This window comes from Aplidium turbinatum, chromosome 1 (assembly GCF_918807975.1).
Source record: "Aplidium turbinatum chromosome 1, kaAplTurb1.1, whole genome shotgun sequence".
Lineage (NCBI taxonomy): Eukaryota > Metazoa > Chordata > Ascidiacea > Aplousobranchia > Polyclinidae > Aplidium > Aplidium turbinatum.
This window is the reverse complement of record NC_137472.1, coordinates 62,712,645-62,730,281: the sequence shown is the minus strand read 5'-3', so window position 1 is coordinate 62,730,281 and position 17,637 is coordinate 62,712,645. Positions and strand designations below refer to the sequence as shown.

Sequence of the window (17,637 nt, the reverse complement as noted above, 5' to 3'; positions counted from 1 at the left end):
AGCTGCTCTCGCTTCGGCCTTAGCTCTTGCGGCAGCCTCTGCTCGTGCGGCCTCAGCAGCTCTCGCGTCGGCCTCAGCTCTCGCGGCAGCCTCAGCTCGTATGGCCTCAGCTCTTGCGATGGCCTCAGCAGCTCTTGCTTCGGCCTCAGCTTGGATCTGGAGCTCCTCTCGTCTTAGCTGTAGGTTAATTTGTGCAACTATCCGAGACGAACTCTTAGACATCCTAGTGCTTACATTTGAGGCGCTATCCTCAGGGTGTATGTCAGCATCCAACATATCTGAGAACTCACTTACTTTTTGTTCGAAGTTATTTTTCAACGAGTTAAATTCGGGATCTACCCTATCACGAAGTTCTGCCAAGATTGCAGAGTTAAGAATTTTAGTCAAAAGAGCATGGAAATGCCGTAAATCCTCTTCCAAAGTAGAAAACTTAGATCTAAAAATTAACAGTTCCTGCTTATCACTCAAAGAACCTAGGGCTACAGAAAGTTCCCCAATTTGAGTCAAAATATCCCGTCTAAGATGCCTGGCCTCTCGAACTGACTTAGCCTCATCGTTATTGGGTCCCTCCCCAGAATGGCCTGCCCGACCGCAAAGAACATCATCAGGCTTAAACTCAGTCGAGTCTACGGCGGTCGAGTCCCTGTCGCCACCGAGTGTAGACATATTAAATGTTGGGGCTAAATTTTACAATTAAAAAATTAAGTTACACAAACACACAAAATTAAGTTATAAAACTTAACTGTAAAGACCGTAAAAATACAAAAAAGAATTTAAATGCACGATACCGTAGCTGTACGAGTATGAAGTCCTAAAGTCCACAAAACTTGCTTGGATTCTTCCACTTGAATCTTCAAGCACAGATGGATTGCCTTTAATCTTCTTTCTTGCCAATGAATGTCAAAGTTATTTTTCTTCAGTACCAAACTGAGAAGAAATGTCTTTACTTTTCTTTGCTTCTGTAAGAGTGTAGACTACCAACCAACAAATCTTCTTTTATTATTTCTTGTGCTTCTAAGTAGTTCTTCTACACTAGCTGACAACAAACACGTCTTTTATTTTTTTATGCCTTCAAGTGCTTCTTGGCCTACCAGCTAACAAAAACGTCTTTTATTTTTTATGGTCACAGCGGTAAACCATAATCTCTTCGTGGGAAAATTGTAACGTAAGATTCCCAAATCCTTTCGTCTGCATGCAATGACCGAACAAGAAACACGCCTTTGAAACGTTTATTCAAATTGTATTTCTGTAAAAATTAGCCCGCGGCTATCGAAATCGAGATGCAACGCCGTACACCTCTAAAAAACTGTCACTACAGAACAGATTAATTGGATAAAAGACGGAACTTTTGTCCAGCTAGCAAGCACTAAGCAAACAGTTAAATGTGCGACTGACTCTCAAGCAACCATTTCACGAATGACCAGAATAGATATCAATATCTCAAATTCACGTATGCAGTACTGTGACGCAATAATGCAAGACAATTATGAAGTCATTCAAACACCTGCTCCAGAGGCTGATGCAATATTTCATGTTTGAACAGGTTTCAAACTGAAACAGGTTTAAACAGGTTTGACACAAGTCCATGAACGATGGTGCAATTTTGGCACATTTTCTAGCAACTTCCATGACGTAAGATTCAGTAGACCTGAACGGTTTTATATGACGTTTGATTTGTACAGAGATTGGCCGTAACAACCATCGACCACATATTCGAGAACTAGGCCTGCGTGGAGTGATGAATGCTAGAGCTGCAAAACCCAGCGGAAAAGTACAAAAATTTAAAGTTCCCGCAAAGCTTAATTTTGATACAGTGAAATACTTCGAATTGATTAACTGGACAGATCTTGCTATCACGGAGCCTCATATAATTAAAACCATGACGGATGCTGAGCTCCGGCAATTCATCATGATTCATGATGAATTGCCCTTCATGATAGATGTGACTCCCAGTGTATTTTTCCACAAATTTCCATGTGACATGCAGGCTGTTGAAAGGCTCTTGAAGCTGGTTACATACGCATCTAAAGCAGTTTGTGGACCGAAATATCGTGCCGGAATTGCTTCTCGTCAGTTAATGCCAACATTTGAGTCTAAACGTGACTTTACTCACTTCAATTTGTAACTGTTTGTTATATTGCTTGCAGTCTTTGTATGCATGAGCGCATATATTAATAAGAAGTGACTTTGCTAATGGGCCACCTGTCAAACCAGTCATATAAAGTTTAAGCTTGTGAGTCTATAGCCGGCCATCTCATGGTGAATGTTAATAGGCGTTTACCTGTTGGAACCGCAGATGGTCCATCCGCCAAGTCACTTTAAAATTAATATGCTGAAAGAGGGTGAATTCAAAACTCTTAATTACGCACATTTTCATTGTATTTGGTGTTATATTAGAACCTTTTGCCATGTCTGCAAAGCGAGTTAAAATCGAAAAAAAATTTGCCTTGCAGTTCTCGTATGTATAAGTGACTAAATTTGACTGTCGCGGGGGGAGATCAAAAACTTGTTCAAACCTCTTCAATTTTTTACATTGTGTTTTGGTGATACATTGGCAACTTTTGCCATATCTAGCTAATTAAAATTAAGAAAAAAATTTTTTTTTCCCATTTTTGATCCACCCTACTGCTCAGCACACCACATCTCCATCGATTGCAAAACATCGCAAAGGACAAAACAGAATGGAGATCCTATCAACCTTGTTGAAAGACTGATCGAAGCCAGCGGATGCCAAACGATTTGGCTACGCTGGCGGCGGAGACAGTTACAATAATAATAATCCACTGACAAGGTTTTATTTTGCTCTCATTGATATAATGCAGTTATTTAAAAGAAGTGGAACGGTTTTTGCATTGATTTACCGTCTGCAAACGTTGAAACAATATAAAAAAACGGATTTTTCTATCAAGAGTGTCACGCAAGATAAATGCAGATTAATATTGGTGTTAATGTGTTAGTGAACCAAATGATTATATCGCGCTAATGACTGCCGCACTGTTGGATTAATTATTATCGCATCAGTGACTACCGTAGCGGTGTTAACCAGACAGACCAAATATTAAACGTTTCATCACACTAATTATTATATACTGACTTTAATAAATTAAATTAACAGTGTTATGTTACTTACCAAAAGGCGTAGCCTATGTTGGCTAATGTTACTTGTTTTACCTTCGGTTCTCCCGAAAGTTCTGTTTCAATGTTTTAAAAGCAAACGTAGATTTCATCTGAAACCTCTTCAAACAAATACTTTTAACCAAAATCTCATGCTTTTCTTGCAAAGTCAAAAATTTAAGATTATAAATTTTCCTGACGTTGCCGTAAAGTTGCAAACTGTGAAGAATCGCCTCAAATTGTTTTTTTTTACTATCTTGAAAGTACAGAATGACATTAACTTAAGCACCAAAATCGTCGATTTACACGAAGTTCCTTCTGCTGAGTCTGCAAATGTCACGCATGAACGCCAAAAATAAAGTTTAATGTGCATTTTACTTTTTGCGAAATATTTTAAATCTAATTTGAGAAGAACCGAAATATTATAATTTATATGAAATGATAACCTCCAATTGAGTCACGGTGAAGAATGTGATTGTTCATTATTTGAGGGTATCTGTCAGCTATTCTCAAAATTTTGATCTAAAAAGTTAGCCAAAAAAGCAAACAGTTCTGCGGGAAGCGAATTTTTTCCCACGAAGTTTTTGTCTCATTCAGGCTACATATTTCTGTAAGTGTAGCCACTACTTGTTACCGCGCGGCGCTCGTCACTGTTTTTACCGATTCATTTTTTTCGCGCGGTTTTCAAAGTCTGCAGCCGATTTTCGCCCTGCAGGTCCAAGTCTAAAGATTGAACTTGAAAAAAACGTAGCCTGGAGACACACCTAGTCTAGTCAAGTTTAAAAAAGTTGAGAAAAGTAATTGATTCTGGTCACTCTAAAAGTAAGTTATTTCTGAATTAATTAACAATTAACCCTAACCCTAACAATTAACCCTAAGCCATTAAACCTAACCCTACTTTTTTTGAAAAGCTTTTGCGCACCGCAAAAATTAATTTAAAGAAAAAAAATTGACTTCGATGAGCGTCAAACCGATATCCTCACGAACATAAGGCAGAAGATGAAAACACTGAACCAAACACGCCAACGAAAAGTGTTTGCATTCACATGGCATTAATAAAAACTTTATGCGAAGTAACAGAAAGTTCGTGGGAAAAAAATTCGCCTGCGGGAGGCATCAAGACTGGCTCCTGCGATGTCAATCAGCAAGTGTGCGCTTGTGCAACCAATTTGCTGCGCTGCTCGCACGTATTCCACCAGTAAAAATAATGTTATGCCCAAACAGCAAATTAACCTTTTTTTTTATTTAACGTCTGCAAACGTAAAAAAACTGTTGATTTGCTGTCTGGATAGTTTATCTACGGTCGCTTTACAATATTTAAGGTCTTTTAGCGACAGGGCTCATTTTTAATTTTATATCAGGTTTACGATGTCATCACATTATTACCCGACTTATTCTCACTGCGTCATCCCAAAAAGAGAACAATCGCTATTGTCTTTAAAGTGCCCCTGACAGGTTGGATCCACGTATAGTAACTTTTTAAAGCATTTCCTAGCGCAGAATTACACTTAGCGAACTTTTTAATCTTAACCTCGTAGCTCGACTGGTTAGGGCGTAATTTAATCAAACGACTGCTCCGCAGCGCCACCACAGGCGAAACTCCATATTTCACTGCTCTGGGACGACTTTGGTGGTATTACGTCAACCTAAGTGGATGTCGTTAGCAACGGATGAAACAAACGCTTCTTAGATGTAATTGATGGATCACAGTTTGGTCGGAGTTGGTACAAGCGGTTGCTTTTTTCGAAGATTTATTGTTTTTTGCAGTTTAATAAAACTGTACTGGATACGTTCCTACGAAACCCAAAATATACTTGAAGTGAAAAATGAAGAAATCGTACGAATCATCATTCACATTTAATTCATCATCACTATTCAAACATAAATAAAAGTTTTCTCTCTCTCTCTCTCATAATGTGCCTTCAGTTGGCCATTGAAATCTTGTGTAACGCCCATCTGGATCTGGAAAATTGTTTCGGATTCGCCAAACAATACATGACGGCATCACAATCCGATTGTTGCTTCCGAGAGCATCACCTTGTAGCAGTGATGTACGCGCGTACAAAAAATATTGACGCCGTCAGCGTAAACGCAAACGTTCAAAAAACCATACGCCGTATGCGTCAACGTAACTTGTAAAAAAAGTTGTCGGCGTCAGCGTCAGCGCATACACTAGCGTAAACTCATTTTGTTTGCTAGGTGCCAAACATTCACACGGTATAAACCACTCGAAACAAACAAGTTTTATTTTGAATTTCCACGAAGAAACACAAGCATCTGAAAGTGTTCATCTGACATTTTGCTGTGTTTTGGTTCCAATATGTCTTTGCCCATAGAAAACATTCTTTCAACTGCAGCGCTGGAAGGTATTGGCGTGTTGTAGCGAAAAAAAATACATTAAAAAGTATGCGTTGACGCTATGCGCTAAAAAACCGCAAAAACTTTACGGCGTAGCCTCCAGCGCAAACTGTCTAAAAAAGTGTGGCCGTAAGCGTTAGCGTAAACAAAAAGTCTACGCCGCAAGTCTGCGGCGTAGAATTTGCGGCGTATACGTACATCTCTGCCTTGTAGTATCCACTCCAACACATGCCTGTAGGCATTTTTACTTGAGTGGTATTAACAAAATCATCTTCAGTGAAGTGAACATATACGACTAGTTTTGTATGGCCCATCCCACTTTCGAACACTTGAAGAAAACTTTGACCATTTTCATCTCAGTACCTTGTTTTGTGGGAAAGTGGGAAAAGAAAGCACACGGTCTTTGTCACTGACAATGTCACATAAACAGCAATTTGTAAGCATTGCCTCAACCATGAATTAAAGGTACTGTTTGTGAGGTACTGTTGTTACACTGTAAATGGCTATAGCCAGATTAGGACAAATAAAAAAGTATGAAATTTGTAGCCCTATGAAACTGCAATTTCAATTGAATTGAGATGCTGTTTGATAAAAGTAAACTCAACCTATTTGATCGAAACCTGATAGTAATAATAAGTTCACTTTTTCATTTCGATAATTCTTAATTTGCACATGCTTTAGACCAACAGAGCCCCACACATTCACGTTTTGCAGTAGCCGTACCATACTTTACCAAGTCATCACAGAGAAAGAATGTATTCTTCCCGCTTACTGTGACGTCACAGCCGTGTTGCCGTTTTTATTTTCGCAATTAAATGAGTGCCAGATTCGCCGATGTCAACGAAAGTTTGCAAGCGTGTAACTTAGTAGCCTGTTGATATTTTTTACGATTTGCTGGTCAGGGAAGTTTGTTAGTGTCATCTTTTTGGTATCTTAGGTAAATTTAGCGAATTTATTTACCTGTCAGAGGCACTTTAAAGCAGGGAATCGAACCGTTTGATTTTTCCGGTTCGAGTCCGGTTCTGGTTCAAAGATTGTTTCAAAATTTGGTTCAGTTCCGGTTCAGGTTCGAAGAAACTTAAAACCGGTTTTATAAGTTCCGGTTCGGGTCCGATAAAATTAGGCCTAGGCCTACTATTGCCCAACTACTAACTAGCCCAATTGGGCGTAAAAACCGCAAGGTTGGCAACACTGATTTCAACACTGCTTTGCTCAATTAACTTGCCTTTGTTGTTTGTTGCACAAGTTACAATCAAACTATATTGTCTATGATGTCACAGAACAGAAGATGTTTACCTCAAAAAATTCCTCTCCAAAGCATCGATGATGGTGGATCGTGTGTTACGGAATAGGCTATAATTCATCCGTACAATGTGGCCTCCAAGATAACAACATGCTACGTACAACTTCACTTACCACAATGCAAACAATGACGTAATGCTGGAGTGAACCGCTTTTTTTAACCGGTTCGGGTTCGGTTAGGGTTAAGCTAACTCAAATTTTCGGTTCAGTTCCGGTTAAGGTTCAGACAAAATCGCACTAAAACCGGTTTACAAAAATCCGGTTCGAGTTCGGTTCGACTCCCTGCTTTAAAGTCTCTGGTTTGACCCGAACTGGTTAATCCCGAACAGAACTGGAATCAAATCTACCAGCATCAGAACTGAAGGCAAAATCATTCGGTCACAGAACTGGTTCACTCCAGCAGTGATAAATAACTTAAATATGACGTGAAAAAAATGAATAAGTTTTCATGAGGGATGTAATTTTTTTCAGATGAAATATGGCAAAAACGGAAAGTATTTCTTTCAGAGCTGTATGAAAAAACTCGACAAGTTGCTGTAAGTAAGTAAATGATTTTACATAGACAACACAGTTTTCTATGTTAAGTTTTAGCAATTTTGAGGTGGCCTATATTCAGGCAACTGAAAACCAATATTGCATCGTTGTATTGTTGCACAGTTTTGTTTATAAAAGTTTTTAAATTTCAGGTAAAAAACGATCAAAGAAAAATAGCCAAGTAAATAAAATCAGCCAACTAGGAAACAAAGGTTCTAGCGGCAGATATTAGTGTAGATATAAGCACGGTAAGCATAAGAGCATAACAAGCAAGCTGCAGCTTACAAGATAAAGTAGAATATCGTGATCTCTAGTTCACATTCAAGCAACAGTACTTATTTCTTTCAGGCAGCAAAACTTTTCAAATTGAAGTAACTCAAACAGATTTTTCTACAAAGGTCTAACTTATCACAAGTTGATAAATATTTGTCAACCATCTCACTAATAGTCAGTAGCGTTGGCACGGAGATCCAGATGGTACGTTCAGACCCTGCCAGAGATGATTTTAGGGTCCTTGACCTTTTCAAAGAGCACGAACAGTTGAAAAGCAATGAGTATTCTTTCAATACACCGTGAGAGTGTTTTTGATGTGTTTTTATCTAGGGCACGAGAATCTCATTGGTAGCCTACCAGTCCCAAATTATATAGTAGAACCGTTACTCAAAGTCAAAACTGCATATTAAGATTCATTCTGCTAGGAAAGCTTTGTACCACTTGACAAGTCATAATTATCATGTCTTCTGGCAGTGAGTTCTTCAGATTACCTAGATAAGAGTGAAGTAATGTTTTAGCACTCTCTTCAGTTTCGCTAATGTCGGCTCCAATCCAAGTCTTGTTGGACATTAACCAAATTCAACTCGATGCCTTGTTTTTAAAGTATACAACTACACTTAAAAAGTGGCTGTGGCCTTGAATCGGGGAAGGTTTGACTTCGATATGCTTTTTTTCTTCTGTCCTCAGTGATTCAGGTCAAATTTGAATCAAAGTTAAATGTAATTAATTGCACATTTTTACGTAGATTAGGCCTACTGTAATTGTAATTGAGACTAATTTTTGTTGTTGTGTGCAGTGGCGCTCGTAGCTATTTTTAATGGATAGCCTAGGTTGTAAAAATGCCTCACTGAAACAGCTTGAAATCCAGAGACTTGAGTAAAATGAATCTCAGGATCAATATTTAAAAATAAATTATCTACCTACGCTGTTAACATGTCTCGATGCTGCTAACATGTTGCAGTTAACATGTCCCTACCCGTATAAGTTGCTGTATTCAATTCAATTTTTAGTTATCTTTGTTGGAATGCAAAAGAAACGTAACTTAGAAGCATTATATAACATATATTTTTATGAATAGAAACATTAAAATCATTCAATAGCCTACATCATCATCATCATCATCATCATCATCGGCCATGCCTGAATAAGGTGTCGGCTACCGTGAGTCTCCACAAAGATCCATTGTCCATAGTTCTTATTAGGTTTTTAAAATTTTGGTTTGTCCATGTTGAAAGATTTTTAAAGATTTCCAAACGTGGACGCCCCCGGTGCCTCTGACCAGGAAGTCGCCCCATCATTGTCGAGTGTTCAATTCCGCATTTGCGCTAGACATGCCCGATAAATGTCATTTGCCTTTTTTTGATAGTTGTGAACTTGTGATGAGGACGCCAGGGGTGCACCTAGAGCGTCTCCACACTTCTTCGTTGGTGATCTTATCTATTCAGTTAATTCCCGTCATTCTTCGAATAAACCAAATTTCAGCACCGTTGATCTTCTTTTCTATCTGCGGGCATACAGTCCAGGATTCGCAGCCATATAGCAGAACTGACCAAATGTACACATGTAAAATTCTTATTGTAGTGTTTAGAGAAATTGATTTAGATTTCAGTATTTTGGGCATTTTGATGAAAGCTTGTTTGGATTGTGCAATTCTTGATTTTATATCGCTCCAGCATGGACTATTCGAAGTGACTATACAACCCAGATAGTTGAAACTATTTACTTGTGAGACCGTTGTATTCTGATTGTGAATACAGGAATTATTTCCTTAAATGAGATAGTCATGCAGAAGGTTTTTGTTGCATTCAAATTAAGTCCAAGGTTCTCACTTTGCTTAATGACTATGTCGAGTAAGTTTTGTAAACTGGAGTTTGATGTGGCGATTAGTACCGTGTTGTCTGCGTATCTTATGTTGTTGAAGTGTTGTTCGCCTAACGAGATGCCTTTTTCTTCACCTAGATGTCGCAAGATCATTTCGATGTAGAGTGAGAAAAGTTTAGGTGAGACTACGCACCCCTGTCTAACACCTCTCCTAATTTGTGTCCACTTGCTCAGCTCGCCATCTATCCGGACTACTGCTGATTGATCCCCGTAGAGATTTTTGAGGAGTCGGAGGTCTTTACCATCTGTGCTTAATTTGTCAAGCATCTCCATAAGTGGCTCATATCCAACACGGTCGAAAGCTTTGCTGTAGTCCAGAAAGCAGAGGTACAGGTCTTCCCTGTGTTCTATTGACCTTTCAGTAAGTGTACTGATTAGGAACAGGGCCAGATTTATCTGATTGGGGCCCCCGGGGCACTTTTAGATCGGGGGGGCGCCCCTGCAAAAAAAAATTTTGCGAAAAAACACCTCTGCGTCTACAGTAGCATCAATCCAGCACTGCACAGCATTTTGCAGAAACTTCAAAGGCTGAAAGGAAGAAAAAATAACAAAAAATCACATTTTTTCCACGTAGGGGGGCCCTTCAAAAGTCGGGGGTCGGACTTCAAAAGTCGTTTTCCCAATTGCCACATATAGATGAGAAATTTGGACATGCAAAAAACGTGACATTAAAAAGTTTTGAAACGTGGTATCACAGAAGACTATTACGCATCACCTGGATGGAAAGAAGAACAAATGAATTTGTTTCCCAACAAATAAATGATAAATGGAGTCTGATTAACAACATTAACCTCAGAAAATTGAGATATTTCAAACACATAGCAGGAAGCAACTCGTTGGAAAATTCAATGTTGACTGGGATGGTGCAAGGCAAACGAACAAAAGGACGACAAAAAATGAAATATTTTGACAATATCAAGCAAATTACAGGAATAAAAAGCATGCCGGAAACACTAATAAAAACAAAAGACAGAACAAAATGGAGACAGTTCATAAGGGAGATCACAGCTGATCAAACACGATCAAACTGATGAAGAAGAAGAAGAAGGAGTGATGTTGAACGTAAATAAAGGAAGCTTTTTGTCAAATTGTCCTCTTCCATTTTTAAAGTTTCTTAGAAAACATTACTTCCTTTCACAAACTTAAAATAGAATATTCACGAGACAAAACTTTAAAAGTGATTTAATATGATGTAGCTTCAATAAAAAATCCAAACAACCAATTTACCTGGCATTAACTTTCACCTTAAATTTTTCGTTGATAACCATTTTTTTATGGGAAACACTACGCAGAAAACTCCCGCTCAAACCTGCAGACGACAATTTGTGCTGGTTAGGAGCAGAGTTGCCGAAACAAAATTCAAACAATTTTTCCCAAGCATAAATTTGCATTTTTTGGAGTATGTGTGTATTCTTTGAAAATTACAAGGTGATCATATATTTTATTTTAGTTTAAAAAAAATATGAAAAAACTACCTTACGTGTTTTTCCCCAAGTAGTTTAGATTTTTTATCTTTATTCTATTGTTTGTTGCGTCAACTACTTTTTAAATAAAACCTTATTTGGCAACTCTGCATAAAAACTTCCGCGCTAATCAGCAGGCGACAGTCATTTTGTTTTTGGTCGTTGAAGAAGAAGCATGAAAGAAATGGTTGGTGCGAGCTTTTAATTCAGTCATCATTTCGCTCAGTTTCACAAGAGAAGTGTTTTAAAGTTTGTTTCTGTCCTTGTCTTCTAAGTGTGGAACAAAAAGCATCAGCTTGGATGAAGTTTCAGCAAGAAATGACTGATTGGAAATTTTCTTGATCAAGTTGTAAAGTTTCATGGAAGATTTATCGAAGAAGAAATCAAAGTTTATTCCAATTTGCAAGCTTTAGTTAGTTTCATGTTTTAGCAAAAGTTTAGTTTTTAACTGCAAAGCTAGCCTAAGACTGCTCAGGTTATTTTTCAAATTAGAACTTTGACTTAAACCTGAAAGTTTTGTTCAAAGGCTGTTGCTATTTTCCCATGCAAGTGTTGCCAGATAAGCAATTCTGCTCTAATTTGAGAAACTTCAAAAACCTTGAAAACAGAAACTAGTGAGTTGGAAAATTTTGAAGGCTCGAACACACAGAACATTTTTAATCCCAACTCTGGCAACACCTGCCACGAAATGATATTTGGTTCAAAATAATTGTTTGTATTTTGTTTGCGAGGTAAATAAATTAATGTTTAATTCTTAAGAAAACAACTTGTGTTCAATGTTTGATTATTTTATGATTAGAACCAAACTGTGGTTTTTGATGACAACCTGGTTAGCCGAGGTAATATTGATTGATATTATTCTTGCATTATTAGATCACAATGATGATCGCCCCATCATCGCCATCAGCAGAATCCTGAGGGAAGGCAACGAGGAAGTGACCATGGCCGCAGGAAGTCATTTTGATGGAGGGAGGATACGGATGTATGACTCCCACACTCAGAATGACTTCCATGCGGTGACGTCATTCCTCAAATCGATGCCAGGGCGGATTGGAGAGCTTGATCTGCTCGGATGCGAAATGAATTCCAACCAATTCCTTCCATGGAAGGAAGCGATCAAATCGATGCCTGGATCCGTAAGTCATGTTTAACTTTTATAATCAACGTTTAATTACATTGATCCATGTTGCATTAGCATCAGTTGTTACGTTGATTCAACGTTACTTTACATTGTTTTATCGTCCGAGTCCGAAGCAGTTACCAATTTTAATTATTTAAATTTTGTTAAACTTTCACAAATAAACAAAACGTCACAAACAACAACATTATTTAATTGTTGCATCATAATTATTTGTGTTTAGATTGTTCGGATGAATCTCCGAGTCAACCTCCTATCCATCCATGACGTCATCGAGGTAATGAGCAAAGTTGAGGAGGTGGTTGTGATGGGGGAATGCCTCGATGGTGGTGATGGGGGGAGGAGATTTGCGAACATGATGGAACGATCCATGTTGAAGGAAGCTCTGGATCGGTCCAACAATAAGGTGAAAGTTACGTTGTATCAACGTTATCTAACATAACATGTAGAGTACATACGTTGTATCAACGTTATCTAACGTCACATCTACCAAACTCTAACCTCGAATTGTTGATAATATTTTGTTTCTGGTAATTGTAGCCTAGCTAGCCTATGGTAGCCTACAATTACCAAGGTTTGTTATTCTATCGTTGATTCTACGTCAATAAACATCAACGTGAAGTATTTGCATCAACATTACATTGATTCAACGACGTTCCATCAATCCACAGTTGGAAGGATCCAAAGTATTCCAAGTTGTGGAAACGTCTTTAATTTAATTATTCGCTTCGTCTTTTACAGAAGTTGAAGATCCAGGTTGACTTCTTTGACGTTGATGGACGTCGTTGAATCAATGTAATGTTGATGCAAATACTTCACGTTGATGTTTATTGACGTAGAATCAACGATAGAATAACAAACCTTGGTAATTGTAGCCTAGCTAGCCTATGGTAGCCTACAATTACCAAGGTTTGTTATTCTATCGTTGATTCTACGTCAATAAACATCAACGTGAAGTATTTGCATCAACATTACATTGATTCAACGACGTTCCATCATACACAGTTGGAAGGATCCAAAGTATTCCAAGTTGTGGAAACGTCTTTAATTTAATTATTCGCTTCGTCTTTTACAGAAGTTGGAGATCGTGGTTGGCCATGACGTCATCAACCGCAAGGATGGAGATGATTGAAAGATTTTGTTGTTTATTTATTTGATGTTGTTTTATGTTAAATTAATGTTATCCGTTCTTTGTTTATTACATGACGACGACAAAGTATCAACGATAGACGACGTTGTATCAACGTAAACTTCAACGTTGCGATAATGAAACTGTTGTCAGGAAAGTTTTGGGGGCTCACTTCTCTTCAACGACATCTAGTGTTGCAAATTATTAATTTTATTTAAAAATTTCAATAAAAATTCAAATCAATTTATTAGCTTGTAGTGTTGCCAGGTGAGTCAATTGTAAGGTGTTCCCAGATTAAACTTTTTCAAAATTTAATAAAGGTTTGAATTCAGGAATCTGTCTTGTCGAGATGAGCTTTGATTGCAAGTAAGGTCAAATCAATTTCTTAACGTGTCGATAGAATAAATAATTTTAAAGTGATGCCAGATTAAGTTTTTTTTTTTCTAGTTTAAATATATACAATTTAAGTTTATACTGGAGGAAAAATGTTTAATCGTAATTTCTGTGACGAAACACATAACGCAAGATTGTTGAACTAATAATAATAACAATATTTATATAGCGCCACAGTCAAACTATGCTCCTGGGCGCTGTACATGACAATGGTGATAATTAATATGATACTTTCAGTCATAATGTTCATTAAAATAGAACGTTTTCAAGCAAGCTTTGAACTATAGGCTACTCATGGGCTAAATACCCATTGTCGGGCATCTTTAGTGCTGCAGGATGTTTTCAAATAAAAATAGTGTTTATTATATTCGAAGTCGATTCAAAATAATAGAAAATCTGAAGAATCAACAATATTGCAACCTGCTAGAAATTTTCCTCAATCACGAAGCAAAACTTACGGATCTGGCAACACTAAGAGAATTAATAGGCATTTTCTGAAATCGGCAGACATTTTAAAGGGTTATCGGACCATAATCTTACTGGGTTATCGGACCATAATTAAAGGGTTATCGGACCATAATCTCCCAATGGCAGCCCAAACAACATTCCGCAAAACTGGTCCAATTGGATCTGACAATGTGTATTTAGATTAACGTAGCCTACTTTATAAACTCGAAGCTTTGATTGAACAAAGGCCGCGTCTAAATCTAATGACGAGTTTAACAATAACTTAAACTGAATCTCAAACCTACAGTAAATCGTCGTAGAAAAAAAGGCGTAGCAACCGCCCTCCGATCGGAGGGGGCCCCGCAAGGAATGAGGGCCCCTCCGCCGAAGTTTTTGAAAGACTATCGAAATATAGGCTAACCACGTAGTCACAAACGCACACGAAATAGCAGAGCGTATTGGTATTGAGCAGGTGTTTTCAAAAAACACGGCACGACGTAGGAAGAGAATGTTTGGTTACGAATGTGAAAATTAGAAATTGCCCAAATATAATGTATGCGGTGCATGATAGGCTAACAGTGGAAAACTAACATAACAAGATCACCAGCTAGCTAGAATTTCTTACCCAAGTAATCAAGATAGAACTGAATTAATCTTTGAATATACCTTGTTTGTGCATTGCTCGATACTTCTGCACTTTGGCATGGTAGGTAGGAGTAACATTAAGAGTGTATATACTTCAGCAGTAGCATTTTAAATGTTGGTGAAATTAACATGACACAGTTGCATATACAAACTAAATATTTATTTTTTATTTTGGGGCGCAACTGCATCATTTTAATTTGGGTAGTTTTATAAAAGTAACCAAACAAAGCTAAGCAACACCACAACATTAACATTACATTTAACAGGTAAAGTATAACATTTTTTCGTTAAATGTTCTATCAATCAATCAACGTTTTATTTGTCAGTAACAGGAACATAGGTACATGTTTGAAATATGCAAAATACACAGTACAAAAGTTACACAAGTTCCCATACCGACAGGGAGACAACGAGACGACCATACGGTCTACTAGTCAATTGCCACCCTACGGAAATTACGATTTTGCCATTTAAAATAAGCTTACAAGAGAAAAATAATAATTGAAAGGTTCCCGCGCTTCAACAACAGCATACGCACAAAAAAAAAAAAACATATTGATGATAACGTAGGCCAAAACACAAAATTCCATGAAGCAAGCAGAGAATAATAAAGTTTCCGAAGCAACTGACAAGTTGGTTTCCATAACATATCACTTACGATGCACTGTAGCTTTGTAAAATTAACGTTTTGATCTGTGGTGTTGCTTAGCTATGTCCGTTTATAAGTAATTTTGCTTAAGTATTTGCTATGTCCGTTTATGGTTGAAAAAGTAGCCTACTGTAACCTCTCCACCCGAATTGTTTTATAAAAGTATTCACCAGATTTATATAAATTTATATTTTGTAGTTGCCCAAATCAAGATGATGCATTTATGGATATTAGGCCTATGAAAAATTTAAAGACTTTGTAAATTTTGATGCCGAGGCAACTGCATCATGCCATTTTGGGCAGTTTTATAAATAAACTATGATCAGATAATTTCATATTTTTTGTTGCCCAAATCTAAACGATACAGTTATGTAACTGGGAAAAATTAATGAATTTGTTCATTTTGGGGAAACTGCCTCACGCTAATTTGGGAAGTTGTATAAACAGACTAATCAGATAATGTCATGTTTTCAGCTGCCCAAATCAACACGATGCATTTGTGAAAATTAATAAAATTAGCTATATAGCAAATTTTGTGTTTTGATTTGGGCAGATTCACAAAAGTATTGAGACATATTTTGGTGGCTGCCCAAATTGGCATGATGCAGTTGGTTAAATGCATTTCGTACTACAGTTTGATCACCATACAATACATCAATACGGGTGTGCCAAATGAAAATTTTGCGGCATATTTCTTGAGCAAATAAGAGGCTGTACCCTACTTAGTTTGATAGGTAAAAGATACTAATTTGTAGTTTTTTTTAATTCATGCAATTTTGAAGCTTTTCATATAGCAATTTTGGCCCTAATAAGTGCAAGATTTTGCCCGAATTCGCGACGTTTTGAAACAACAGAGTAACAACTTTACTGCACGACATGGGAGTTACTAACTGGACACCTGTTCAAAGTGTAGGTGCATAAAACATGATATATACAGCCAGTGGCGTTCGCAGGATTTTCTCAAGGGGGGGGGGCCATTAACGGTAGCGTAGCCAGAAAATTTGGAAAGGTGGGTTTGACGACAGGCGGGCGAAGCCCGACGGCGTTTTCGCCTAAGACGACACCCAGCGGCGGGGGGTCTGGGGGGCCTCCCCCAGAAAATTTTGAAAAATTACTTTGAATTTGGTGCATTCTGAGAGCATTTTCAACAAAAATGTGGGTATGAATATTCCTGTAAAATGGTGGTGTCAGGTGGCATAGCAAAAGGATAAGATCATGTTTTCTTCGGCATTTTTCGGAAATAAAGCTAAGTCGCTACGTTTTCTTGTTGCTAATTCCTGGCTGAGATGTTTGGTATTGGCAAAAGTCGCTCTTTTAATTCAGTTTTGTTTACAATTAGGAAAGTTTTTTTACACTGAAAGCATCATTCCCAAGAATAAAGAGACTGAAAGCATCATTCTCAATATCGTGACGTCACACAACATCTTAAGGGGGGGGGCCATGGCCCAATGCCCCCCCCCCTGCGTACGCTAGTGTATACAGCATATACTGTAATTGGTGATGGGTAGACTGTGATCTGCCATGAAATCATTGTCAAGGAAATACCAGCGCACAGATTGATATGATTCATAATGCTGCATGTGCTAGGCCACCAGTACTACATAAGAACAAACCAAAAAGGTGAACATGTCAATCTAGCGGGAATTCCTTCTTAGCTGTTGAATTCTTTCATAAGTTGACGAGATTGCACCTTCTGACGAATCAGCCAATACCTTCATTCAAAAGCTACAACAAATCAAAAGCTTGACATGACGCATTGATGCTCCACCACTTGGATGTGGCAAAAATAATCGAGCCGCAGAGGTTAGTCGATGACATTGTCAAGCTGTTGATCTGTTAGCGATCTCATGATAGGTGGCTCAGACTTATGAACTGTGCCAAGCTTTACAAGTTGGTGGTATAATTTTGCTTTAGTATTAAGCTGTGGAACAAGAAATCTGCGTATTTGCAGGTGGCACCGCTGGTGAAATTTCCTTTCTCAGTTTTTGATTTTCATCTTCTGCTTGTTGTGAGGAGCCAACATGATTCTTTCTTTGCTTTTTCTGAGCTTGTGAACGTAACAGATGGATTTGTTGGACTGCTGCTCTTCATAATTGGCAGTCTTCATCACCTAGCATACCAACAATGACATTTTCAGGGTGATCGAAAAATGCATTGCGTTTCAAAACCTTCTTAGAAATCTCTTTTACTTCTTGGTTTGGGAAGGATAGATTTCTTTGCAACATGTTGAAGAAGTTTTTTGACTCATTAGATAATGAATTGTGGTGTTTTATTTTAGACTAAGATGGGAAGAAAACCTTGATGCAGTACT

The 17,637-nt window shown here is 37.9% G+C and overlaps 1 protein-coding gene across 6 annotated transcripts in view; it reads left to right on the top strand.

Annotated features, from left to right (window-relative positions):
• Positions 1–13,426, top strand: part of LOC145774829 (uncharacterized) — a 395,287-nt gene extending 381,861 nt beyond the window's left edge. For 4 of the 6 annotated variants that reach the window (XM_082587146.1, XM_082586429.1, XM_082587796.1 and 1 more), the window contains 4 exons: positions 7,246–7,314; positions 11,799–12,061; positions 12,287–12,469; positions 13,139–13,426. In XM_082587146.1, the coding sequence (XP_082443272.1) occupies positions 7,246–7,314; positions 11,799–12,061; positions 12,287–12,469; positions 13,139–13,195 (572 nt within the window). In that variant the 3' untranslated portion in view covers positions 13,196–13,426. Of the gene's footprint in view, positions 1–7,245; positions 7,315–11,798; positions 12,062–12,286; positions 12,470–13,138 lie in introns of those variants that run through there. The other 2 variants (XM_082590496.1, XM_082588350.1) reach the window with 2 other exon arrangements.
• Positions 13,427–17,637: the final 4,211 nt, after the last annotated feature.